Source organism: Megascapheus bottae, chromosome 14, assembly GCF_031878675.1.
Source record: "Megascapheus bottae isolate mThoBot1 chromosome 14, mThoBot2.hap1, whole genome shotgun sequence".
NCBI classification, from domain to species: Eukaryota; Metazoa; Chordata; class Mammalia; order Rodentia; family Geomyidae; genus Megascapheus; species Megascapheus bottae.
In genome coordinates this window covers 13649392-13676205 of record NC_143522.1, presented here as the reverse complement: position 1 = coordinate 13676205, position 26814 = coordinate 13649392, and the positions used below count along the sequence as shown (strand labels likewise).

General features: G+C 48.5%; 1 protein-coding gene across 2 annotated transcripts in view; it reads right to left on the bottom strand.

Moving 5' to 3' along the window:
• Nucleotides 1-5120: 5120 nt before the first annotated feature.
• Nucleotides 5121-26814, bottom strand: part of Esrrb (estrogen related receptor beta) — an 87168-nt gene continuing 65474 nt past the window's right edge. Inside the window, exons 1-5 of one of the 2 annotated variants that reach the window (XM_090345396.1) lie at nt 24223-24312; nt 23843-23953; nt 23164-23325; nt 12321-12590; nt 5121-7579 (exon numbers count right to left, since the gene is read on the bottom strand). In XM_090345396.1, coding sequence (XP_090201522.1) covers nt 7335-7579; nt 12321-12590; nt 23164-23272 — 624 coding nt within the window. In that variant the 5' untranslated portion in view covers nt 23273-23325; nt 23843-23953; nt 24223-24312 and the 3' untranslated portion in view covers nt 5121-7334. Of the gene's footprint in view, nt 7580-12320; nt 12591-23163; nt 23326-23842; nt 23954-24222; nt 24313-26814 lie in introns of those variants that run through there. The other variant, XM_090345395.1, reaches the window with a different exon arrangement.

The following is a 26814-nucleotide window of genomic DNA, read 5'->3' as shown; positions in this document are numbered from 1 at the left end:
TGACACAAAACGTGTCCCAGAGCATGAGGCAGGAAGCTGGTGACCAGAAGAGAAGGTGTGTGGGGACAGGGGACAAACAGCCAATGAGAATAAAAGCAGTAAAAAACATCCAATAAATTGGGGTGAGGAGAGTGGATGAAAGAGATAAAGAAAGAGATAAAGCCACATGTTCAGGGAAACCATTGTGCTTGAGCCAACCATTGGGCCACCTCCCCTGGCATGGCAGAAATCCTGTAATACAAGGACGCTGTTGTTAGTGCAGGCATTTGCAGAGTGTAAGATTAATTGAGGACTAGGGAAATGTAACTCAATGGTTGAGCAGATTGCTCAGCATGGATGAGGTCCTGAGTTTGATTCCGAGCATCAGAAGTCAAATTACAAAGATTATTGGGCCAGGCACGGTGGCTCACGCCTGTAATCCTAGCGACTCAGGAGGCTGAGATCTGAGGATCGCAGTTTAGTGTTCAAAGCCATCGCGGGCACTAAAGAATGTGAGACTCTTATCTCCAATTAATTACTAGAAAATGGAAAGTGGGGCTGTGGCTCAAAGGGTAGGGAGGTAGCTTTGAACTGAGGAGCTCAGGGACAATGCCCAGGCCCAGAGTGCAAGCCCCATGATCCCCCCCCAACACACACACACACACACACACACAGGTTACTGGAAGTTGGACTCTCCATTGAGGAACTATTGAGAAGTAAAAGAAATATGTGAGAACCAGGTGCTGGTGGCCCATGCCTGTAATGCTAGCTCTCAGGAGGGTGCAATCGGAGGATCATAGTTTGAAACCTCTCCAATGGACCACCAGAAAAACTGGAAGTGGCGTTTTGGTTCAAAGCGGTATAGCATTAGCCTTGAGCAAAAGAGCTCAGTAATAATGTCCAGGCCATAAGTTCAAGCCCCACAACCAACCAAAAAAAAGAAGAAAGAAAAACAAAAAGAAAAAGGAAAACATTTGACATTTGAGGTCCCTGCTGGGATTCAGTCTTACCACAGGACCTTTGCACATGTTAGTTCTTCAATTCAGAGCACATTGCCACCTGGTCTTCCCATGGTTCGAATTTTCTTATCTTTCAGATCGTTGCTTAACTGTTAACCTCTTCAGAGTGGCTTTTCCCAATGATTCTAAAGGAGATTAAGTGATTCTAAAGTGGTCCTCTCCCCACCTACTCCCATGAGCCTTTTTCAGCTCTGCCATTATTCCTAACACTTATATTTGCCATTGTTTATTAGCGTCTTTCTTTTGTCTCCTTCCTCTTTCTCCTCCACTTCTTTTTCTGACTCACCCAATTTGTGTGTAACCTTCAGGAATCCAGGGGCCACATTTGTCTCCTTTATTCCTGTGTCCTGTGTGACTGACCACATATCACTGAATTCTTGGTGGGTGCAGCAACAACTTCCAAAGAGCTCATCAGGAAGCTGAGCAGTTTTCCCCAGGATCTGAGGTTACAACTCTCAGGTACAAGGTTAGCTGTACCTACTAGATATCGGGGTTCCACTGACAGGCTTCCCTTTCAGGCTTGCTGAAAGGGAAGGAAGAGACAAAGCAATCTGGGATGGGAATAGGCATGCTGCTGGCTGGGGCTGGTGTGAGAGAGCAATACCGTGCTCCTCCTTCCAAAAAAAATGGCTAACGGGCCGGGAGTTGCACGAAGACCCAGGTTCGATTCCTCAATACCACATACATAGAAAAAAAAAGCTAGAAATGGTGCTCAAGTGGTAAAGCTCTAGCCTTGAGAAAGCCCAAGGACACTGCCTGGGCCCTGAGTTCAAAGCCCAGGACTGGCAAAAAAAAAATGCCTACAGGTTCTCCAGGTATGGTCAGTGAACACCTTGGGCCAGCCCTGCAGCCAGAGCCAAGACCACGCCTTTCTGGGCAGCCATTTTCCTATCATGGGACTTCCCTAACTGACAGCTCTTTCTCTGGGCTCTCTGCAGCAGTGAACAACTTTATTATTCGGGTTTCTGATTGGGATGGAATATAACATGCAACGATATTCTTGGCATTGGATGTGACCCTATGAAAAACAAGGGGTTATGAGAGAAAGGGAAGGAAAGAAGAAGGTGGGGATGGAGGGAGAGAGGGAAGAAAGGAAACTCCAGCTAGGTCAGCAGATCTCCTGCAGCTCATCTTGATTTCTTTAATCTGTCATTGGAGGCCTGCTGTCTAGAATACTGCCAAGAAGAGCTTCAAGCAGCAGTGATCTGTTCTCTCACACCTCAGAAGGCAGAAGGCCACGATCAAGGCCTTTCTCTCGGGAGCTGTGAGGAGAATCTGCTCCAGGCCTAGATCCTGAGTGCAGCTGTCCATATTTGATATTGCCTGGCTTGTGTTATTTCCCCTCCATTCCTTCCTCCACTTTTCATGTCACCTTCTTTTCCGCATCTGTGTCCTCTCCTTTTCCTAGAAGGACACGGGCCTCTGGCCTGAGAGCCACCCTGAGTCCATAATGATCTCATCTCCCATTTCTAGTTGATTACTTCCCATAGACAGCAAAGCAACTGCCACAGGGCTGGCCTGGCCAAGAGATGTGGAGGTGGGACATTGGTTTGCTTTTCATTTGAAAGACATGCATTTACTTCATTCACATTTGGTGCTGTGTGTGTGTGTGTGTGTGTGTGTGTGTGTGTGTGTTATATTTTGTGTCACGGGGGATTAAAATTCCCTTCACCATCCCATACTTATTAGACAAGCATTCTACCACTTGACTCTACGCTCAGCCCTTTTGCTTTTTGCTTATTTTTTAGATGGTACTCAACCTTGGATCTTGATCTTCTTATCTCCATCTCCTGAGTAATTGGGATTACAGGGCCAAATGACTACATCCATCCCGCCCCTTTGTATATTTTCATACATAAAGACACCACAGTGCCTCAGGTTACCTTCCCCTTCTAGTCACTGATCTGCAGGCTGAGACATGGGTCACCGAGTATAGAGGGGATCTGGGGTATCCTTTGCCTGGCCCTAGCCAGGGACCTGTGTCCTCCATCCTATGCCATTATGTAACCTCTGCTCCACAGAGGACAGTGGGGACCTCAGGGTAGGGACCATCTATCGATGGTTGAAAGCGGGTTTGACTTCAAGGAAATGTTCTGGAAGCAAAGCTCTCCCAGCTTCCCCTGGAAATTGCTTTGTTTAATATGCAAAATGCAGCCGTGTTTAGATGACATCTCAGCATCCATCACCCTATGCAAATCCTGACCCTGGGGAAGAGAAGGCCCTGTAAGTCACTCGATCTCCTAATCAGGTGTGTGCGGGTGACAGCAGGCCAGGAGAGCAGCACAGGGGGTAGCTGGCAGCTCACCATAGAGGCTTGATAGAGAGCAATGAGAGAGGGAGTCTGGGTCTTGGTGGAGGGCTTGTTCCGTCCATATCTGTGCCCAACATCACTCTGCCACTTGCAACTCCTCCCCTTCTTCAGGGTAGCTGCTCTTGGACTTGTGATGGAGCTGTTGAGCAGTCAACTAAAGGACAGAGCTCCAAGCAGGTTGCTGCTGAGTCTGGGGACAGTGAGTCCCTACCCTTTCCTGGGAGGTGTATGGAGAATGAAGCATTTGAAGGTAGGATTGGAGGCTTCTAACCAAGCCTGCTGGCCAGTCTCTCAACCAGTCACCACGCCAGGGCCTTCAGCAACAGGAGTGCATCATCTCAGACATGCATGCAAGATGTCCAGTAACTTGGAATTTCAGGTAAGTGATGAAGAATCCTTCGGTGTGCATCCCAAATATAGCAGAGCCTTAGTCTCCCTGGATAAATGGTTCCAAGGAGATTGCCATTGAGGAAAGGCCACAAAGGTAGAAGACGCAGAGTTCGGTACTCTACAACTACTCGAATTTACCTATCCTGGACATAGAGTAGACCTGAAACATGGAGCAGGGCACCATTATTCTCCCCTCTAGTACTACTACTAGGATTGCTCACCAAAAGCTAGGTCTTATTTGCTGCTCTTTCTCTCCGACAGTGTCCCTGCCTGATTCTTCTTCCAACTTCTGCTGAGAACATGCTGCCTTTGAACAGATCTGCACATCTCCAGGAAGCTGAATTCAGGGACGAGAGGTAGAGTGATGTGGCTATTTTCTGTGCAAGCAGAAGCTGCTGTCCATGGTGGCCCTGTTGGGAGGGGGCTAGGTCATGAAATACTAGGGTATCTTTTGCCAAACATCCTGCTCCACCATTGTCATGGAGTAACGGCTAATCATCGTTAAGACTGCTTCTTGATATGGCAGCCAGTGGTCCCCAGCATTGACCCCAACAGACTTTCCCAGCTGCAGAGGTCGCTTACATCTTTTCTTTTGGTGGTGCTAGGCTTGGAACTCGGGCACCCTGGTTGCTTGGCAGGTGCTCTATCGTTTGAGCCTCGCTTTTAGTCCTTATTTGCAGCTGCAGCTTTACCCATCCACCTCCCCTCAACTCACCATCTTGACCTCTTATTTGGTTATTGAATATGTGTTAACTGTACATACGTTTTCTCTTCCCTTCCTTATGACTTCCTTTGTTGTCTTAGTGTTTTAAGTTCATTGCTTTCAAAATGTCCTCATAACCCATCTCTGCCCTCCAGGCTTCCAAGGTGGACGTGGCTCTTTACAGTCCTCTGCTGGCATCAGGCTGAGGGCAGTGTTGGTCAGAGGACAGTCTAGACAGATATCAAAGAAACTCAACAGGCCCTGGATAGAGTCCAGATCCACAGGACCAGATAGGAGACCCCCCCAGATCATGGGACTCGTGGGGGAGCTTTGGGAGAGCAAGTAAAAGATGGAAGTACTGAGGGGGTGGAGGGGTGCTGCTGGTATCAAGAAGCAATTCCGGTCATACTATCAATATTATCAATATTGGACAAGAAAACACTTTTCCACAGTGATTTTCCTGGGAGCTGTTCTCTGTCAACTACTCTGAGCCCTTCAGTCTCCTAGTGACAGGCTTGTCACCGATCCCCATCTGGTCTCCTTTCTGCTCCAGGGGAGGGGAGAATCTGGAGAGGGGAGCCCTCCCCCCTGCTCCTGAGGGGCTTCAAACCATCTCCTGGAAAAGACTTGTCTTCTGCCTGCAAAAGTTGGAGGAGTCGTGACCAAACAAGCCACCAGGGACCTTTAGAAAGGACAGAGTACTATCTTCTCCGTGGTTGGATTTTATGTTTTATTTCTTGGTTTGTCTCAGAGTTAAAACTGAGAAGGGATGTTTCCTCCTTACAGATCATTTTTTTCCAGAAATGGCAGATTCGGGATAAACTTAGGTTCTGTTTGAGGGCTCAGGGTCTCTTAAAAATCTTGTCCCCTCAGCAGCCTGCCCTAGCCTCTCCCCACATCTTGCAAGGCTTTTAACTGTGAAGCCACCCCCACCTTCTCTGGATGTCCCTGTGAAACCCAGCAAGGCCTGCACAACAGGCTTTCCCATGAGCGGGGTTCCCTCATCACCCCAATCCTTGTTGCTTTTATTGGGGAGGCTGGCCCCCTCCTCCATGAGCTCCTGCTAACACTGTCTCCAGCAGACATGGGACATAAAGGCCAGTGATGCCCAAGCCCAGTGGTTATAGGCAGACCAGTCCGTGCAATGAACTTGAGTCCCTGGCAATAAGATATCTCTTTCTGACCCCTCTGATGCATGTGCAAGCCGTGTGGGGCCGGAACACACCCCAACTTCTTTTAATGCCTCAGCCAGCCAGGCCCTTACCCCTAGCCCGATCGCTAGAGTTTAGCTGAGTTCTGAATGTCAAGAAGGTGCCTCTGCTGTGAATGCAGTGGGCTTGGAAAGTGAGGGGATGGACATTGCACTGCACTGGCTCATCCCGTGACTCAGACTTTACTCTCTCCACAGGGAGAGGGAACTGGGACCCATATAATGTCCTCCATGGGGACATCAGAAAGGGACCCTGCAGCAGTGGGGTCTCACCAGCCTCTTGTAGGATCTCAGCATGTCCCAGCACCATGCACACTGACAGCAAACAAAGGAGACACTTGTGAGAGGCTGGACAGGTGTCCCCGTCTAGACAGAAACCAGTCTGCCTCTTCCGGCCAGAGTGGAGTGAGGACTCCCAGCCTGGGTGTAGAAAGTAGCTGGCAGGTCCATATTTCATCAGGGACTGAACCTTTCACTCTGAGAGATCCGCCCCTTGCACTGAGCATGGGTTAGGAACTCCTTGAGTGGGTGAAAGCTGACTTTGGCTGTCACCCACAAAAATCAAGTGTGCTGGAGTGTGGGTGATAGGTTTCCCATGACACAAAAGGGAAGACCTAACCAGAGCAGGATGGTGGGTTAACCTTACATAGAAGCTCTACAGAGCAAGGACCCTGGACCCATGTCCTTAGTTCAAGACTGGCAGGAAGCTGCCCTCTGGGGACACCATCTGCTTACCCTTTGGAATGCAAGGAGGGGACATTTGTGCCACTGCCAGCAAAGGCCAGGCAGTCCGGATGCTCCAACTCCCTGCCTGAGGCTTACCCTGTACCTTATCTCTTCTACTGATCTTCCTGTGCTTGGCAAAGAATGCTTGGGACCTCACCCCACACTGCCAGCCTCCTGCCAAAGCCAGGGTACCCTGGCTGGGGCCAAGCCCTGTGGTCTGCCCCTGCCCTGGGGAAGGTGGGGTATGGGAAAAAGCACAGGGCAAGGCCTAGACCCTGCTCTTTTGTTGCAGCCATTCTAACCAGCAGGCCTGAAGTCATCTCTGAGCTCTGACGTAGGGGAAGGAAGCTGCTGTGGGGTTCGGGGGTGGGGGGGAGCTGGGAAGAGGGGCACTGGACTGTAATGCTGGCAGCTGCGAGAACTGAATGGCGCCCAGGAAAACCTAGAACTCCAGTGATTGCTCCCTGTTGGGAGGAAGGAGGCAGGCAACTGGAGTGTGGAGGAGTGGGGCCTCCAGAGGGGTCCTGAAGAGATCAGAACAGATGCTCCTGATCTGAGGACCTGCCCCCCATGGGAGAACCTTAGTGGTTCCCACCGAGCTGCCAGAGTTCCGGACTCTGAGTGCTTCCCACCCAGGCTGTGGACAGGGTGGGGCCCAGGCGATGCACATGCTGCCTCTTAGTGGCTTGGCAGAGTAGCAATGCTTCCTTCAATGGACTCCAGTCCCCAGGGGAGTCAGCCCTGACCTAGGCCTCAGTGCTGCCCACAAGAAACACGTACCAAAGAAATAGCCCATGACAGATTGCAGGTGAGTCCCAGACCCATCTTCCTATCCCTGTCCCCTGCCCCCACAGGGAGTCTTCACACATGGCTGGAAGCAGGAAACCCCTTTCTCTGGGACAGCACAGTGTCATGATGTAGGGGTCAGAGGACGAGGCTGGCGCCATGGAGGTCTCCGAGTAGGTCTGTCCATCTGTCTGTCTGTATGCGGGGCCATCAGACCTTGGCCTCCAGCATCTCCAGAAAGAGTTTGTGCATGGGCACCTTGCCCTGCAGCTTGATGCCGTAGAAGTGCTGCACGGCCTTGGCAGCCGTCTGCCGCAGCAGGGGCAGCGTCAGCAGCAGCTTGCCGGTCCTCCGTGGCTCCTCGTGGCGCTGGCTCAGCTCATAGTCCTGCAGCGCCTCGTGCAGCAGGTCCTGCAGCTTCTGCACCGCCTCCAGGTCCTCGATGTACATGGAATCTATGGGCACAAGGTGAGTGTCAGTGCCTGGCCCAGCTGGGGATGACTGCCTTGTGAGCAGTGGGCTGGGGACAGATTCATAACCACAGGAAACACTTATGGCTTACTAGTAATCCTAGCTACTCAAGGAGGCTGAGGTTCAAAGCCAGCCTGGGTAAGAAAGTCAGTGAGACTCTTATCTCCAATTAACCACCGGAAAACGAGAAGTGGAGTTGTGTCTCAAAGTGGAAGAGCACTAGCCTTTCACATTTTTTTCTTCTCTTCTACCAAGCCAGCCAGGACTTCTTTGCCAGCTGAGTACTGAAATGTGGCACTGTTCCTGTAGTCTAAGTCATTCGAACTGTTGCTGGGCCTTGGCTACTGGATCCCCAGCCATGGGAGGCCTGCCAGCTTCCCCCTCAACCCGTCACCTTCCTTCCCCCAGCCTCCCCAAGGAGCTGCAATTGGCAGGTGCCTTCAACCAAAAATGAAATAAAATAACATTGCAAGATTAATTTCTTTGCAATCCATCAGCAAGTCTGTATCGATGGCATTGATAAACTGTTAATTACAAAATCAATGGCTATGAATTTTTCCTGCCACAGAGAACCCTAGAGATGCTGAGATGCAGGGTGAGTGACAGCCCAGAAGCTCCCAAGACACAGGGATGGGGCAGGGGGGGGGGGGCCTATCTGGCTCTGGTATCCTTACTGTCACCCCATCTAGCCAGCCTCCATAGTAGCACCCACGGTGGCCTAGGTGATGCCACCAAGACTTCTTGGTAGCCTCTGGGCACCACTCCTCTGCCAACATGTGCTCTAGTTGCCTGCATGAGCTTTGCGGCTCCATGTTCCTGTGTAACCTTTCCTGGCTCTTTGCTAACCTTGTTCCAAACTAGTCTTCAGCACATTGCTTTTCTAGCCATCTTGCCCTGGAAGGCCTGTGACCTGGCTTTCTCTCTCTTTTCCTCTGTCTTCTGTTGCTATTGGCCCTGAGCCAACTGGCTCGGGAGACCACCTCCTCAACTGAAGACCTGCCCCCACTCCCACCAAGAGCCATCAGACTAAGCCAGCTCTCACCTCTTGCTTTGGTTATGTTCTCATTCTCCCCACTGGGGACAGTTGCCTCCCCCAATGTGGGTCAACCCACACTCTAGTATGAATTAGTCAGGACAGCCCAAATTGAGGGTTTGGCATCCTGTACTTGGCAAGCCTCCACCTCAGACTCCATCCACCCCTTCTCCTGTTCTGGCTGCTTTGGCTTCTCCTCTGCCATTCAGACTGGGATGCAAAGAACGACATCCAAGGCATCCCTGGGAAAGGGCCACACCCAAGGAGGACAGGGGGTACTGAAGTTCTTCCATGCAATGTCATGACAGCACCCAGAGGACCCCAACAGAAACGATGCGCTTCTCATGAATTACAAGTGCTGCCAGGTGGGGTGGCTCACGCCTGTCATCCTAGCTGCTCAGGAGGCTGAGATCTGAGGATCACAGTTCACAGCCAGGTCAGGCAGGAGACTTATCTCTAATTCACCACCAAAATCAGAACTGGCACTGTGGCTCAAGGTGGTATAGTGCTAACTTTGAGCAAAAGAGCCCAGGGACAGCACACAGGCCCCAAGTGCAAGCCCCATGACTGACCCAATTTTTTTTTAAATTGCTACACTGATTTCAAGAAAGGAGATAGACTGGGTAACACATAGAACTCTGTTTTATCACTCAAGTAGTCTGTAAATCTACAGCAAAATTTAAAAAAAAAAAACCAAATGCGCGTGAGCGTGCACACATGCACACGCACACACACGCACGCACACACACACACACGCGCACACACACACACACACACACGCGCGCGCGCCAAAATACAGCATTTAGTACCCATCACCAAACACATTATACTTTTGTAATCTGGATATATAAATGGTATTTATAAAAATGAGTAACATTTTCAATTACTGTGTGGCCTTCAGTTGTTACTAATAAAAAGGAATGGAAGGGGCTGTGAGTTTGGCCTAGTGGTAGAGTGTTTGCCTAGCATGCATGAAGACCCAGGTTTGATTCCTTGGTACCACGTACATAGAAAAAGCCAGAAGCGGTGCTGTGGCTCAAGTGGTAGAGCTCTAGCCTGGAGAAAAATCCAAGGACAGTGCTCAGGTCCTAAGTTCAAATCCCAGGACTAGCAAAAATAAAATTAAAAGGAACAGGAAGCTGTGCCCTGATCTGAATTAGGCCAGGCTCCCCAGGGGCAGAGGCTGAGACCCTCTGAGTCTGAGGCTGAGTGTTTGGGTTCTGGGATTCCTGGAGTGTGCGTGTGCTCAGAATATGGGAGGCAGGAAGTCCAGGGAAAGAGAGAGAGAGAACCAAGGTAGAGCCTGCTCTGCTGACCAGCTCTGATCGAGACTTTCAGCTGGAGCAACGGGAGCTACTAGCTGGGAGACTCAGGAGTGAAGGATGGGCTCACTTGCTGGGTGGGGTTCATGAGAATAACCTTGAATGCTCCCAGCTTTACAGGTGCTGAGACAGCCCATCCTGTGGAACAATCAGCTGTACATCTCCATCCCAGATCCAGCTTTCTCCTACCACACACTGACAGCCCTGTTCCCTCTAACCCTGCAAGAGTGACAGCAGCCATGAATATTTACTCAGTGTTTCTATCTAGGCAAAGCACTGGACATGGCAGTTATGCTTTATCTTTAATGCTCACAGAAGTGCTCCAAGAAGATGATGGGAAATGGCCCCACTGAGCACACAAGGACACTGTGTGGCACTGCTAGTGTCAGAGATACGATTAGAATGTGGGGGGAAATCTTGACTTGGGTCTGTCGATCTGACCCAGACGAAAGCAATTAAGTTTGCCACACACTATCCCATACCCTTGTAGGCAGGCATTTGACACCTGCTTTCAAGAAGGTACCTCGTGTTTCCTCTCCTGCAGGAATCCCAGCACCCAGAATAGCACCCTACAAGCAGCGAGGTGCTTCAAGTATGAACAAAGTATATTTAAGTGCTAGAGAACTGCATTAATAAAGAGTAAATGGATTCAGGCACTGTTGGCTCACACCTGTAACACTAGCTACTTTGCGGGGGAGGTGGTGAGAGAGCTCAGGCACTGTCCCTGAGCTCTTCAGCTCAAGGCTACCACCCTATAAGAAAGAGTCTCACAGTCTTCAGTGCCCTGGCTGGCTTTGAATCACAATCTTCAGATCTCCGCCTCCTGAGTAGCTAGGATTACTCTAGCTACTTCTTAACTAGGTTGAGATCTGAGAATTGAGGCTCAAGTAGAGAAGTCTGTGAGATTCTTATCTCTGACTAGCTTATCTCAAAAAAAAAAAAGAACTATGGCTCTGTGGTGCATTACCTGCCTTGTGTGATAAGGTCTGGGGCCAGGAACATGGCCTAGTGGTAGAGTGCTTGCCTGGCATGCCCAAAGACCTGGGTTCGATCTCTTGGAACCACATACACAGAAAAAACCAGAAGGAAGTGGTGCTGTGACTCAAGTGTTAGAGCACTAGCCTTGAGAAAGCCCAAGGACAGTGCCCAGGCCCTGAGTTCAAGGCCCAGGACTGGCCAAAAAAAAGGTTAAGTACCTAGACCCTGAGTTCAAGCCCCAGTAATGGCACAGCAGGTAGACTGATGGCAATGGATACAAAGATTCAAAGAATTGGTATAAGCTAGGGTTGGTTTTGGAATTAGATAAATGTTGCTTTTAGTTCTAACTGGAGGAGGAGGAAAGAAGGGAGGAGGAGGAGGAGGAGGAGGAGGAGGAGGAGGAGGAGGAGGAGGAGGAAATTCAGAGCCACCTCAACAAACTAGAGTACTTGCATGCCAGATGTTATATGAAAATACAAATGTACAGGCAAATGTCTTCAAACTAGGTGCCAGTGGCTCATGCCTAGAAATCTAGTAGATCAGGAGACTGAGATCTGAAGACTGCAGCTCAAAAAAAGCCAGAAGAGGAGGTGTAGCTCAAGTGATAGAACACCAGTCTTGGGTGAAAAAAGCCAAGGGAGCCTGGCACAGTAGCTCATGCCTGTAATCCTAACAACTCAGGAGGCTGAGATCTGAGGATCAAGGTTCAAAGCTATCCCGGGCAATAAAGAAAGTGAGACTTCCAACTAAAGTCTAAAAACTGGGAAGTGGGGCTTGGCTCAAGGGTAGGGGTAGGGTAGTAGCCTTGAGCTGAAGAGCTCATGGACGAAGAGCTCATGGACAGTGCCCAGGACCCATGGCCCACAAAAAAAAAAAAAAGCCAAGTGAGACTGTGAGGCGCTGAGTTCAAGCCCTAGTATGGACATGATATATGCATGCACATAGGAATGAACATGAACAAATACACACGAATACATACATACATACATACATACACACTCTTTCTCTCTCTCTCTCTCTCTCTCTCTCTCTCTCTCTCTCTCTCTCTCTCTCTCTCTCTCTCTCTCTAATAGTCTTGTGGAATAAAAGCTGCTCACTGACTTTTCATCTTACTGAGAAGCAATTAGCTTAAGTGAAGTCTCAGATTTGACCCTTAGTGACCAGCACCAGGATTTCCATTTTTCCTAGGGCATTGGCCCAGATGTCAAGGCCTAGAAAACACTCAACCAACACTAGCCTTCATCACTGTCTTTTCAACTTCATGCCACCCTCACAATCTGTCATGCCAGTGGTGTCAGTGTCTTCCCGTCAACTCTGCCCTTAGCTAGAGATTCCTTGCTGGGCCCCTGCAGCTTCTCCTGCAGATCTGCAACCTGCTGACGCTCCCCATACCTGAGTTTGCCAGGGCCAGGGCCTTGAGGGTCACAAACTCCTCCTTTTCCACCTTGAGCTTCTTGTATCTGCGGACCAGCTGCAGGATGGCCTGGTAGAGCTCCAGTAGCCCCACCAGGCGGGAATGCTCCTCATCCATGATGTAGTCCTCTGCGTAGACAAGCTTGTCGTCGTAGGGCAGCGAGCGATACACAATTCCAAGGATGAGGATCTCCATCCAGGCGCTCTGAAGCAGGCTCATCTGGTCCCCAAGCGAGAGACTTGAGAAGCCTGCAGGAGGAGTAGGGAGGGAAGCCAATGGTCAGGAGAGAGGGGGGAGCAGGTGCCTCCTGGAACTCACTGGAGGGCAAACAAAGTGCAGGGATGGGCTCCAGGGTAGAGCAGTCCTGTGCTCCTGCAGGCCCATTGTCCTTTCCTTGGTATATGAGTCACACTGGAATTCACGGAAAAGGTTTACATTCATAAGAGCTCAGTCAATGTTGACAGTTATTATCGTTAGAATGGTTAGTTTAAAGGTATTTTGCAAGCATCATTTCCAAGAGGCATTCTTATTAATTAAATTCCTTTGTAATTTAAAGGTTTACTGGGCTCAATGAGGAGGTGGCAGTACAGGGCTCTTCCATCCACTCTAGGTGGAAGAGTTAGGAAGTTTCCAAACTGCCCCCACCCCCACCTCTGCCTCTGCTCATGGGATTTTGTGTTTTAAAATGAGCCCTGACCCTAATGCCAGGTCTCCAGTCAGGAACGAGGACTCAGCTGTTTCAGCCTGGGGAAGAAACTCTGATCACCACAAGCTGGGGCTGCTGGGAGGTCAAGGCTCCCAGGGTCAGGGGTGTTTTCTCCCAGGGGTCACCCCACTGCCCAGGCCATCACTCTCCCTTAATGATGACCTAGCAGTTCTGTGCTGGGAACTGAGAGTCACCGCTACTTCCCCCCCTCTGATGGCTGAACTCCATAGTGAAAGGTGACACAGGGCCTGGAGGTGTCCAATGTGCTGTGAAGGCTGCTTGGGGCTGGAAGTTGGACTCAGCCTTTGCCTGTGAGACCAGCCTCGGAGTAGATGCTGCTCGGAGTTGCTGTAAGCACCAAATATGGCTATGATCCTGACACAGGCAAATTGATGCTAAGCTTTTATTAATGGTGAGGCCTTCACCTGACAGGTGACGATGGCATACAGGCATTGCACTGGATATGAATGTAACTTAGGTAGTTGATGAATAACTAGGTTTACACCTATAATCCTAGCTACTCAGGAAGATAAGACCAAAGGACCGTGGTTCCGAGGCAGACTAGTCAGCAAAGTCTGTGAGGCTCATCTCCAAAGCTGGAAGTACAACTGTGGTTCAAATAGTAGAACACTAGCTTTGAGCATAAAATCTAGGGAAAGTGGCTGGGCCCTGAGTCCAAGCCCTGAATCAATCAACCAGCAAAAAGCTAAAAGTGGAAGTGTAACACAAGTGGTTGAGCACCAGTTCTGAGCAGAAAGGCCAAGAGCTGATACTGGCACATACACCAAAAAGTCAATTAATACTTGATATATTAGGGAGTGAGAAAAGCAACATAGTTTAGTGATTTTTCAAACTGCCGTAACCATCAAACATGAACAGTAACTCACTGGGGGCTCATCCCGAAACTAGATGAGTTAACTCATCTAGGAAAATAGTAAATCTATTTTCTAAAGTAATGGCTCTAAGCCAGGTGCTGGTGGCTAATGCCAGTCATCCTCACTACTTAAGAGGCTGAGATCTGAGGATCAGGATTCAAAGCCAGCCCAGGCATAGAAGTCCATGAGACTCATCTCCAGTTAACCACCAGAGAACCGGAAGTGGCTCAAGGGTTAGGATAATAGCCTTGAGCTGAAGAGCTCAGGGACAACACCCAGGCCCAGAGTTCATGTCCCACAACCTACAAAAAGAAAGAGCGAAAGAAAGAAAGAAAAGGCTCCACAAAGCCATTCATAGCAAACTCATGCACAATTTAAATGAACTTTAAATTTTTAGGATAATTACATGTATCAGTCACTCAGCCAGGACCTAGCCCTGCCTCCTGATGTGGGGGTGCCTTAAAGATGAAGAGAGGGTGCATGTGGCCATCTACCATGTCCCAGCCAGGTGCTGGCCTTGTGTGCAGAGATTGTCACTGTCACTGATACTACACACTGGTGGCATCACACCTCTCCATTTCTTACCCCGCGCCTGCCCCTTCACCTTCAAGGGCATACCACAGGCACAGGCTACCTTGGCCCTCTATTTTCCACCTCTAAGAATTCCCTCTGCACAGCCTGGGCCTTGGACTACCACCTGCCCGTAGGACTCCATGGTGACCAACTAGAGATCAGGGCAACAGGGGCAAACTTTGATGGACGTGTCTTCTCATAAGAGAGACTGGGACAGAGGGCCGAGCTATTGTGTGTGGTGCTATCCGGATTTCCAGCACAAGAGACAGGTATGTGGCCGCTGATGGGGTCCCAAGCAGCTGGGAGGTAATAAAAGATAGAATTGGACATCTAATTTCCCTTATCAGGTCCCTGAGTAGAAGAGAGGCCTTGGGCAACATTAATTAACAGATACCAATCAGCCTGCACAGGAGGTTTGTGTGTGTGCGTGTGTGTGTAAGTACATCTCAGGGTGAAGTAAGAGGAAGGTCTGAGAGCAGACAGACTGGGAGGGAAGATGCAGGAGGAGGGCAGGGGAGGAAATTAATAGACAAGTATACTGAAAGGTGGAAGAAAGGTGGAGCAGGAACCAAGCTTCAAGAGAAACGATTCATGTGGCTAATCACACAGGTACTGCCTTAACAAGAACGTCCCACCATGGGTCACTCAACAAATAATTTACTAAGCACCTATTAAATGTAGGCCCATGTTAGGCCCTAGGGACAGGCAATGTGCTTCAACAAAGACTGAAACCTGTTTTGAAGAACTCATAGTGAATGAGTTGTCAGGCATCATCAACCAGTACAAACTTTTTTGTTTGGAATTTTTGGGGAGTGAGGGAAGAATGTTAATTGTTCTGTTTTATTTTTTCCGGTCTTGGGGTTTGAACTCAGGGCTTGGCTTCTATCCCTGGTATTCTTTTGCTCAAGACTAGCACTCCACTTCTTGAGCCACAGTACCACTCCTGGATTTTTCTGAATAGTTTATTGAAAATAAACTCGCCAGGGCTGGCTTTGAACTGGACCCTCAGATTTCAGCCTCCTGATTAGCTAGGATTACAGGTGTGAGCCACCAGTGTCTGGCTTGATGGGTTTTTAGGATTTTGTTTTCTTTTGTTTTGGGGTGGGGGGAGTGTTTTTGTTATTTGGTGTGGTTGTACTTGTTATGCAAGCTGCTTTGCCACTGAGCTACAACCCAGCCCTGTTGTTTTTTTATGCCAGAACAGGGGGCTTAAATTCAGGGTCCTGGCAGCATCCCTTAGCTTTTTGGAACCACAGCTTCCATTTTGATCTTCCCAGTGCTTAATTGTTGATAATAATTTAATGCGCTTTCCTGCTCAGGCTGGCTTTGAACCATGATCCTTAGATCTCAAGCTCTTGAGTAGGCAGGATGACAGGTATGAGCCACTGGTCCCCAGCTTAACAAGCAGTTATATGACAAGATGAGCTCTGGTGACGGGAAGGCTTGAGAAGAAGTAATGGGAGTCTGGAAGACTTTGCACAGTGGGGCTTTGGAGGCAGCGCTCTAAGGATTGGGAAGAGATCTGAAGGCTGCCATGCCCTGGCTCTGAGCTCTGAGGAAGCACAGACATGGGGATTCTCATCTTCCTATCTACCACCAGCACCTAGCCTGGAGCAGGAGTGTCCTGACAAGTATCACTGCAGCGGAGAGAAGGCAAAAATGCCAAGGGCCTGACGGCCCTGTATGATGGGCAAATGTGTCCAAAGCACTTGCCTAGAGCCTCCTTAGGTCCTTGAGCTCAAATTTCACTGTCTGCCATTTAGCCTGCCCTGCCCATGAGACAGGGAGACAGCCCTGAGACATAGAAGGCAGCCACCTGAAAAATGTGAGCAGTAAACTCAGCTCTTGATTTCTCTCCTTGAACATTTTGCAGAGGAAAGCATGGTAGCACATACCTGTAATCCCAGAATTTAGAAGACTGAGGCAGAAGGATTGACAGTTTGAGGGCAACCTGGATTACATAGAGAAACTTCGTCTCAAAACAATGGAAACAAAATTGGAAAGACCTAGCAAACCCAAACAGACACCTCAAAGTGCTGTGAGTACATGCAGGAAAAGGAGGGAAAGAATCAAATATTTGAAATATTCCAAATATTGGGGGGAAGACACTAAAAGGAAAATGGCTGCACATTAGGCGCTCACACCTATAATCCTAGCTTCTTAGGAGACTGAGATCTAAGGATTAGAGGTTTGAGGCCAGCCTGGGTAAGAAAGTCTATGAGACTCTCATCTCCAGTTAACCACCAAAAGCTAGAAAATGGAGCCGTGGCTCAAGTGGTAGTAGAGCACTAACCTTGAGCAAAAAAAGCTCAGGATTGTGCCCAGGCCTTGAGTTCAAGCCCCAAGACTGGCACAAAGAGGAAGGGGAGAAAAAGAAAAAAAGTATAAATGTTACTTGCAGGATTATCCAGGGAAGAGACAAGGAGATAAGAGTGAATAACTATGCACCTTCTTTTTGGCCAACTTTTGGTTTTTGAATCTTGTCAATATTTAAGATGCTAATAAATAAAATCAAAGCATAACTATAACTCAATCAAAATTAAAATAAATCCTAGCTTTCTATTTAGAAATTCCACTTTTAGGAGCATCTTCCCACAAAGAGATGCATACATACACAAATACCTATAGATGAAATGTGAAAAGAGGTTGTCAGATCACTGTCTGAAATGACAAAGCAGAAAACATTCCAGATGTGCTGGGATACCTGTACTTGCTATATAGATGCCATTTTTACTTAAATGAAGGGACATCAGAAGCCACTAGAGGTGTCTGTGACGTGTCTGTGCTTGTGACAAATCCAGTCAGAAGGTCAAGGAAGGCCTAGGTTTTAGAACACAGACTCCGGGGCCAGGCAGAATTTCTGCTCTGCTGACTGGAAGTGACCTTGCCAAGCCTACATTTCTTCATCTGGGAACTGGGCTCATCATAGCACATTCCTCAGCAGGTACTTGAACTTAATGTGTTTATACATGTAGCACACGGTGTGGGAAGCTAGTCACACTTATACCATACATGGTAGTCGTGCACACACAGGGAATTTGCAGGATGCTTGCATGTTCACTTCTGACGTCCTCACTAAAAGCCCATGCTCTCTCTGCTTAAAACCTGAAAGAAGCCAGGCACTGGTGCCCTATATCTGTAATCCTAGCTATTTAGAAGGCTGAGAGCCTAAGAATCACCATTCCAAAGCAGCCCAGGTAGAAAAGTATCTGAAATTCTTATCTCTAATTAATCGTGTGTGTGTGTGTGTGTGTGTGTGTGTGTGTGTGTGTGTGTGCAGAAAAAAATAGCTGCAAGTGGAAATGTAGCTCAAGTGGTAGAGCAACAAAGAACCTTGACTGGAGAAGCTAAGGGATAGCACCCAGATGGTGAGTTCAAGCCCCAGTACCTGCACACACATGCATACACAATTGAAGCAGCTCTCTGACCAAAGTTGTTTTCTCAACACCTCCTTCTCAGTCCTGGGAATCTCACCCAGTAGCAGGAGTGCAGTTGAGGTGTGTGTGTGTGTGTGTGTGTGTGTGTGTGTGTGTGTGTGTGTGTGTGCGCGCGCTGGGGGGACAGGGGGACAAACTTGGGCTGACTTCCTCAGAGGCCCTGGCTGCCAGGCCTCCCACCTTGAGCTTTGCTGTCTCAGGAAAACCATCTTATCTATACCCACAGATCTCTGAACATCCAGGCCCTGACCAAACCTCATCTCCTCCTCCCCTCCCCCCACCCCGTGATTTGGCACCACAGGCTCTAGAATTTAAAGGGGGAAAAAAAAGCACATAATTTGTGGCAAGTGGAGTTCATAATCTGTTAATTTATGAGTGTCTCTGCCGACCTGGAGGGCCATTAGAGAGGTAATAAAGGGAGATGTAATTATAGGATCTGGGGCCACTTCAGACACAGCTGCTGTCACTCGGCAGCTCATTTTTCATCCAGCCAGACGGTGGCTACCTGGAGCAGGCTGCCCAGGGACCCTCCTGAAGAGGGATGGCTGGCAAGGTTGTGGGGATCCCTCAAAGGCCCTTCTGGACAGGGCAACTCAGATGGCCTAAAGAAGGGCAGACAGGGCCAGGAGTTTGGCCTAGTGGTAGAGTGCTTGCTTAGCATGCACAAAGACCTGGGTTCGATTCCTTGGTACCACATACATAGAAAAATGCCAGAAGTGGTGCTGAGGCTCAAGTGGTAGAGCTCTAGTCTTGAGAAAGTTCAAGGACAGTGCTCAGGATCTGAGCTCAAGCCCAGGACTGGCAAAAAAAAAAAAAAAAAAAAAGCCTAAAGATTTTGGGCTTGTCATCCAATTACCTAAATGCTTAGAAAAAACAAACAAACAAAAAACACCTGTATTAGGGAATGAACCTTCACAGTCACTAGGAACAATAGCTGTTCTTCTGAGCAAATCACTGTCAGCCCCAAATTCTCCCAGGGAACTCATTCATGTCCCCATTCTTGGGCCAGAAATTAATCTACAGTACCTTCTCCCATTGTTTTTGAGATCTTGTTCTCTGAAATTGTAGTTATCCAAGTGAACCACAATCTAAAACTATTACGTGAATATCTGGAATACCAAATATAAGCATTTGAGTTTTCAATTGTGGAACGTTCTGGAATCTCATGCCATCCTGATCTGTTTTGCCTAGTACAAAAATTATCCCGCTGCCCAGTGTATCCATACTGTATCTGCTGGCTCTCTACTGTCACTCAGCCACCAGATCAACTGTGAGGAAAATGCAGTGCAAGTGCTCAAACAGTCTTTATTTTTTTTTTTATTTAAGATGGCCACAAAGAGCTGGGCCCGGTGGCTCACACCTGTAAACCTAGCTACTCAGGAGGCTGAGATCTCAGGATCAAGGTTCAAAGCCAGCCCAGCCACTAAAGAAAGTAAGACTCTTATCTCAAACTAATCTCTAGAAAACCAGAAGTGGGGTTCTGGTTCAGGGGTAGGGTGGTAGTCTTGAGCTGAAGAGCTCAGGGATAGTGTCCAGGCACAGAGTTCAAGCCCCATGACCCACAAAAATAAAAGAAGAAAGAAGAAGAAAAGATAGCCACAAAGCTGCAGTAGTAACCAGTGTGAGGGTGGGGGGATGGAGGCATGGTTCAATTGGTAGGGCACTAGCCAATGAGCAAAAGAGTTAGGTAACAAGTTGGAGTTCTGGACTTGGAAGGAAGGAAGGAAGGAAGGAAGGAAGGAAGGAAGGAAAGGAGGGAGGTAGGGAGGGAGGGAGGGAGGGAGGGAATAACTCTGGTGCTAGGTGCCAAGGCAGGAAAGAATAGTATATATAGGGTTCAGGCATCCCCAATTGAGCCTTAGGGCATCTACTGAAGGTCTTAGAACATAATCCCCATGACACGTCTCAACCAGAGCTTCTAATAAAAGACTACATCTAGCAAGTACTCAACCTCAGTGCACAAACACAAGCATGGCACGGCTCCTGGGTGCCAAGCTCTGGACCGGAAGAGCAGGAAGGCACTGAAGCATGAGATGTGGTTCAGTGTGTAAGAACAGCAGCCTCCTCAGAGCTCCAGTCCTGAGCACTGAGTGACAAGCCCTCCCAGTCCATGCCAGGTGGGAGTGGCCAGGAGACACACTAGACTCTGGTGTTCAGTATGAGCTCCAGCTTCCATTCCCTCCACTCACACTGCATTCTCTTTCTCTCTCAAGTCCATCCCTCTCTTTGTTAGTGAGTCTGTCTTCTGATGAGTTTTCCATCTAATTGGAGATGGGATGAAGTCAATTAGTTTAAAACTACGGGGTGCATACTGTGTCATTTCCTGTCATAGGAGGTTTACATGCAGTGGCAAGAGACTCCACTCATTAATTTTACCTTAAACACTGGAAGGTCAAGCCCCAATAATTCAGTATGCAGATTTATGCAAATAGGCAAATCTGTGTCTGAGACAGGCAACTGTTCATTTCTGTGTGTGTGTGTGTGTGTGTGTGTGTGTGTGTGTGTGTGTGTGTGTGTACACCAGTCCTGGGGCCTTGGCACTATCCCTGAGCATTTTTGCTCAAGGCTGGAACACTAACACTTGAGCCACCGATCTACTTCCAGCTTCTTGACTGTTAATTAGAGATTAAGAGTCTCAAGCACTTTCCTGTCTGGACTGGCTTTGAACAGTGATCCTCAGATCTTAGCTCACTTTCATTACTGGAGTGGCATCCATGGTGACAGCCTCCACAGTTATTACGAAGCACCCACTGAGGGTGGAACGCCTGTCACTCTCCCAGCAATCCTGTACCTGGGGAGGAGGACAGGGGAGGAGTCTCTTCTATTTCAAATAATGGAGTCAGTGAGGACAGAGAAGGCATGAAAATGACTCTATAGTCTATGCTCAGTCCCCACTCTGTCAGGTGACAGTCTCCTGATCCTGCACCCCTGTCTTAAAGAGGGTGATAGCAGGAGAAGCAGTGACCCCAGAAACCACCAGGCGCCACTCCAGAGCTGTTTCTAGAATACAGTATCCGGCCGACCCAGATAGGAGTGTGGGGGCAGGGCCCCATGGCTGCACCCAATTTGGCCCTGGGTTAGTAGAGCAATCTAGGCTGAGGTGTCCTTAAGCAGTGGCCTGACCCCACATCTGTGCTGAGCCAGCACTGGGCAGATTCAAAAACTACTGAGTATGTAATCCCCACGGGCTGAGCTCCTCAGCAAGGGCGTACCAGCCACGTCCCTGGCAAACCTGCCCTGCAGTCTGGGGGCCACCAGGGAGTTCCCCAGACTGCCTGCTTGCAGCACCACCATCTCCTCCAGGGTCTCTGAGAGCTCTGCCTGCAGGAAGGCTCCCTCCTCCAGTGGCACACTATCATATAGGACCGGGTCTCATTTGAGTCTACTGAGGCTACTTGGCATTCAGAGCCTAGAATCCTGATACTCAATAACCACACTATCCTTCAGGGCCATGGCAGACATGGGAGATGGGAAGACAAGCCATCCCACCAACTACAACTAGAGCCAAACAAGAAAGAGTATACTGTACAAACAAGAAAAAAGTACACTGTATAGAAAAGCCCCCCCCCCAAAGCGTGTGCAATGTAGAACTGTATTTTTGAAAATGAAGAATCAGCTCCTGCCATTTACTCAAACAAACAAAAGAGGGTTCTGCAGGGTGTGAGTGGCTCACACCTGTAATCCTAGCTGCTCAAGAGGCTGAGATCTGAGGATTGTGATTCAAAGCCAGCCCAGGCAGGAAAGTTGGTAAAACTCTTATTTCCAGTTAACCTCCAGAAAACTGGAAGTGATGCTGTGACTCAAATGGTACAGTGCTAGGCCTTGAGCGGAAGAACTCAGGTACAGCACCCAGACCCAGAGTTCAAACCCCATGGCAGACAAAACAAAAAGGTTAAAGTGGGCTTTGGGTCCACATGAAGAGAAGCCCATAGGGCTTCTTCTCTTCACATGCTTCTCTCCTCAAAAATGCCCTTAAAATCATGAAATCCAACAGGGCCACCAGTGGCTCACACATGTAATCCCAGCTACCTAAGAGGCTGAGATCTGAGATTTGTGGTTTAAGGCTAGCCCAGACAGAAAAATCCACGATTCTCTTATCTCTAATTAATCAGCAAAAAGCCAAAAGTGAAGTTGTGGCTCAAGTAGTAGAGTGCTGGCCTTGAGTACACAAGTTCAGGACAGTATTCAGGCCCTGAGTTCAAGTTCCAGGCAGCAGCAAAAAAAAAGGCAGTCGAATACAAGGCAAAATAATGGGCACACTATTTTGACTATCCTGAGTTTCATAGCATATATAAACTATGCATATGTGTGTGTGTGTATAACATATATGCTAAAACAGTATAAATTGTATACTATAATTAATGGTATACTAAATTGTATACTATGTTTTTTTTAAATCATGGAATTAGGTTGGGCACTAATGGCTGGTTGCTTTCCTGCCTAATCCCTATGAGGTCTACCAGACATCCCTGCTCTTTGTCCTTGAAGGGTTTAGGGATGATCTTTGAATAGTACAAATAGTTCATCTAGCCACCGCAGGCTATAATCTTAGCGACTTAGGAGGCTGAGATCTGAGGATTCAAGTTCAAATTCCAGAAGTAGCACTGTGGCTCAGGTGGTAGAGCTCTAGCCTTGAGCAAAAGAAGCTCAGGGTAAGTGCTCAGGCCTGAGTTCAAACCCTTGGACTGGCACAAACAAATGAATAAACAAAAACAAATAGAAAACCAGGAGCCAATGGTTCACACCTGTAATCCTGGCTACGCAGAAGTCGGAGACCCAAGGATCATGGTTCAAAGCCAGCCCAGGCAGGAAACATTCATGAGACATCTCCAATTAATTATCAGAAAACCAAAAGTGGCACTGTGGCTCAAAGTGACACAGTACTAGCTAGACTTGAGCAAAAGAGCTCAAGGATATTGTTGTCCAGGCTCTGAGCTCAAGCCCTACAATCAACAAAAACGAAAAGACAGTAGATCTAATCATAACCCTTTCCAGAATGAATAAGGACTCGTGACTAAGGACCCTGTGAAGTTCTTACATATTACTATACCCTCAACGCTCTAAAATCCCACAGAGAGAAAGGACCTCAAGGAAGAGCAGACTTGCCAAAAGACATCCCAGTCTACTCAGAGGCCAGGCACCAACCAGGATCACCCACAGCTATGGAACTGGCCTTGGGGAGCCTGGATGAGATCTCTTAGCCACCCTCTCCACACTCCCCGTGATTCACCTGGGATGTTCTTGGCCCAGCCAATGATGACCACAAGCTCCCGATCCGCCAGGTCACAGAGAATGGTCAGGGACTTGATGTCCCCGTCGGGCATTTCAGGGGGAGGCATGGAGTACAGCTTTTCCGGCTCAGCCACCAGTAGATATGAGACAATCTTGGTCACTAAAAGGACCAAAGACAGAGAGGTGAATGCCTGAGGAAAGAGGGCAGGGCAGAGCTTCAGACAAATCAGGAAGAAGTTCGATTCCTAGAGCTAAAAGAAGCGCAAATACAACTCGGGGTCTGTGCATCAGGCAGACAGTTTCTCCTAGGCAGTTGCCTGATGAATTCTCCCAGGAAGAACTCACAGAGCAACTTGGGGGGTGGGGAGGGGAGAAGTGAGGGTGCAGATACTTGGTGCTGTGCACCTCTGTCTTAAGATCATGCCTCACTGGGAGCCAGGCAGACCCATGTGGATGGACTTTCAATATAAAGCCAGGAAAGAATTCTTCTCCCCAAGGGATTCTCTGACGCCCTCCCCTCCCCCTCCCCCACCCCCATTTCCCACCCCCCACACACACCCGCAATTCCCAGATCCACATTATCCCATGGCCCTGTGCTGGAAAGGTGGCATTTCCCCCAAGGAATGCCCAGTATCCTAGGACAAGGGGAGGGAGTGATTGGCTGTCCTGGTACGCACATGGCTTTTTAGCAGGTGGCGAAATTTGTAAGTTCAGATATGAGTTGCTCTCCGAGTCCAGCCTCCGCTTGTATTTCTGACGGCCTCCACGCACTCGATCTAGACGCACACCTGTCAGGGAGGAAAGGAGACAAGTCTCAGGAGCTAGCCAACATCACCAAGGGTGCCGCAATGACTTCCAACTGCAGCACTGGCTGAGTCCTGCAGGGTCCTGCCCAGCAAGCCTCAAGCCAGGGAGCTGAACAATCCTACAAAAACTGTCTGACAGTAGTGTTGGCATTGGCTTGTTCCATGCCTGGTTCTGCCTCTCTGGTTCAGCATCCTCCTGAGACCCATCCTAAGTGAGCTCCTTGAGCCTTTGTCTTTCAAAGGGAAAATACCTCAGTGTTTTAGATCTGCCTGAATCAGAGGAAGGTGGAGTTTTTCTTGTCAAGATGAAAAGGCCCCTGAGTTGGCAGACACTTTGTAACTGCCCCAACAGGGACAGAAGCACATAATGGGCTCTTATTACAAAGGTCAATGACTGCCTAGTGTTGATGCCTCACGCCTGTATCCTAGCTACTCAGGAGGTGGAGATCTGGGGATGGCTGATCTTAAGACTGGGATAGCACCAGCCTTATGCATAAAAAGCTAAGGGACAAGCTGGGCACCGGTGACTCACACCTGTAACCTAGGTACTCAGGAGGCTGAGATCTGAGGATTGTGGTTCGAAGCCAGCCTCCGTAGAAAAGTCCCTGAAAAGTCCCCATTCTCTGGAGGGTCTTATCTCCAAATCAATCACTCAAAGGAGTGGAGCTGTGGCTGAAGTAGTAGAACACTAGCCTTAAGCACAAAGAGGCTCAAAAGGACAGCAAGCACCCAGGCCCTGAGGATAAGCCCCATGACTGACAATTAAAAAAAAAAATCTTTGATGTATCCTCCACCACCCCCGCCTCTAGGTCTTTTACAGCCTGGTGATCAATGGTTCCCATCAATGCACATATCAATTATCAGCTTTTTTCCTTTCTCTTAAGGAGCCTGTTGGGTTTGATTGTGCACATTCGGAGGCCTGGTGAAATGGGCCTGCTTCTGCTTCCTGACAGCTTCTCCCTCTGCACACCTTCATGATGGGTGCGACTTGTGGATTCAGCTAGGCCCCCTCAGGGTCCTGTCACTGCTCCCTGCTCAGCTCCACACAGCCTTGAACCTGGGCAAGCTTCCTCATCCCTGGTTTCATCAGTCGGCCAGGGAAGAGGTATGGCAGTACCCATATGCCCACTACCCACTTACTACCTGTTGACAGCTAAATGAATTTGTGGTATGTTGTAAAGCAGCCTCTTGTCACATCGCTCTAGAAGGCAATGACTGTCTATTCAAAGCCCCTCTGAAAGCAAAGGCAGAGATGACCACAACCTTATTATCATGGCAGTAATGATTTAAAAAACCACCTACATGGGCTGGGAACTTGGCCTGGTAGTAGAGTGCTTGGCTAGTATGCAGGAAGACACACATTTGATTCCTCAGTGCCACATACATAGAAAAAGCTAGAAGTGGTGCTGTGGCTCAAGTGGTAGGGCTCCAGCCTTGAGAAAGCCCAAGGACAGTGCTCAGGCCCTGAGTTTAAGCCCCAGAACTGGCAAAAAAAATTTTTTTTAAGTGAACTCTTTCAGGTGGGTACTAGCAGCTAATATCTGTAATCCTAGCAACTCAAGAGGCTGAGATCTGAGGATCCCAGTTCAAAGCCAGCCCAGGTGGAAAGTCTGTAGGACTCATCTCCAAGCCACCACCAGAAAACCAGAAATGGTGCTGTTGGCTCAAAGTGGTACAATACTAGCCTTGAGCAAAGGAGCTCAGGGATAGGACCCAGACCCAGAATTCAAGCCCAACAACAGACCAAAGGAAAATAAATAAAAAAAAAAAAAAAACTGACAGACATGATGGCTCACGCCTATAATCCTAGCTACTCAGGGGGCGGAGATCTGAGGATCATGGTTCAAAACCATTCGGGGCATTACAAAGTGTGTGAGACTCATCTCCAATTAATCACCACAAAACCAGAAGTGGTGCTGTGGCTGTAGAGGTAGGGTGGTAGCCTTGAGCTGAAGAGCTCAGGGACAGTGCCCAGGTCCAGAGTTCAAGTCCCACAACAGACAAAAACAAAACAAAACAAACAAACAAACAAAAAAAAAACCTTCTGATTTGGGGAAAGCCAAGCAATCTCAGTCCTATCCTATCTCATAGCTTCCCAATGTCCTGCCAGCCTGCAAAGGCAGTCTGCAAAAGCATGATCCGTCATGGCAGATCAGTCCTTATGACAGTATCTTCTGGTTTTGAACAGTATTCCTCCTGCTAATCCCTTTCTACCCTCTATCCCATTCAGCAAGACAACTCGTTTCTACTAGACAATCCTATATGAATCTGAACATACATGAGTACGTGCTGTCCTTCCCCGGCAACTGGCCTTTGTTGTCTTGATCTGCATAATGCTTTCAGACCTGTCATCTCTCCACCTTCTACATATTAGTCCTTATTGACACAGTCTTCTTATGAACCAAGCACTTTCAGCACCTCGGGGACACTGCTCAGTTGTGCCTATTCTTATTATCTGATATTTTATATTTTATTGAGGAGGCTGCTCACAATTTTTCTAAACAAGAAGTACCTCCCCTAAGACATAATGGTGTGGCCTGGTTTTCGCTCCTGTTACCACCAGATACTGTATCAGGACACTTATTACAAATATATCACCATTTTTGTTGTTTGAGACAGCATGTCCAGACAATCCTAATAATTATCCAATCTGTTCCTCTCACTTTGACACCTCCCATCCCCTCCCTGCTCCCTGGGGTCTCTGATAGCAAGGTGGGGCATATGGCTTGATTCCAGACAATGGAAAGTCAGGGCTTTTGTGAATTCTTTTGTTTTTCAAATGAAAGGTATGAACATGTTTGGTGTGATTGTTTCTGCCTGTCTATTTGACCTGGAAGAGGAAA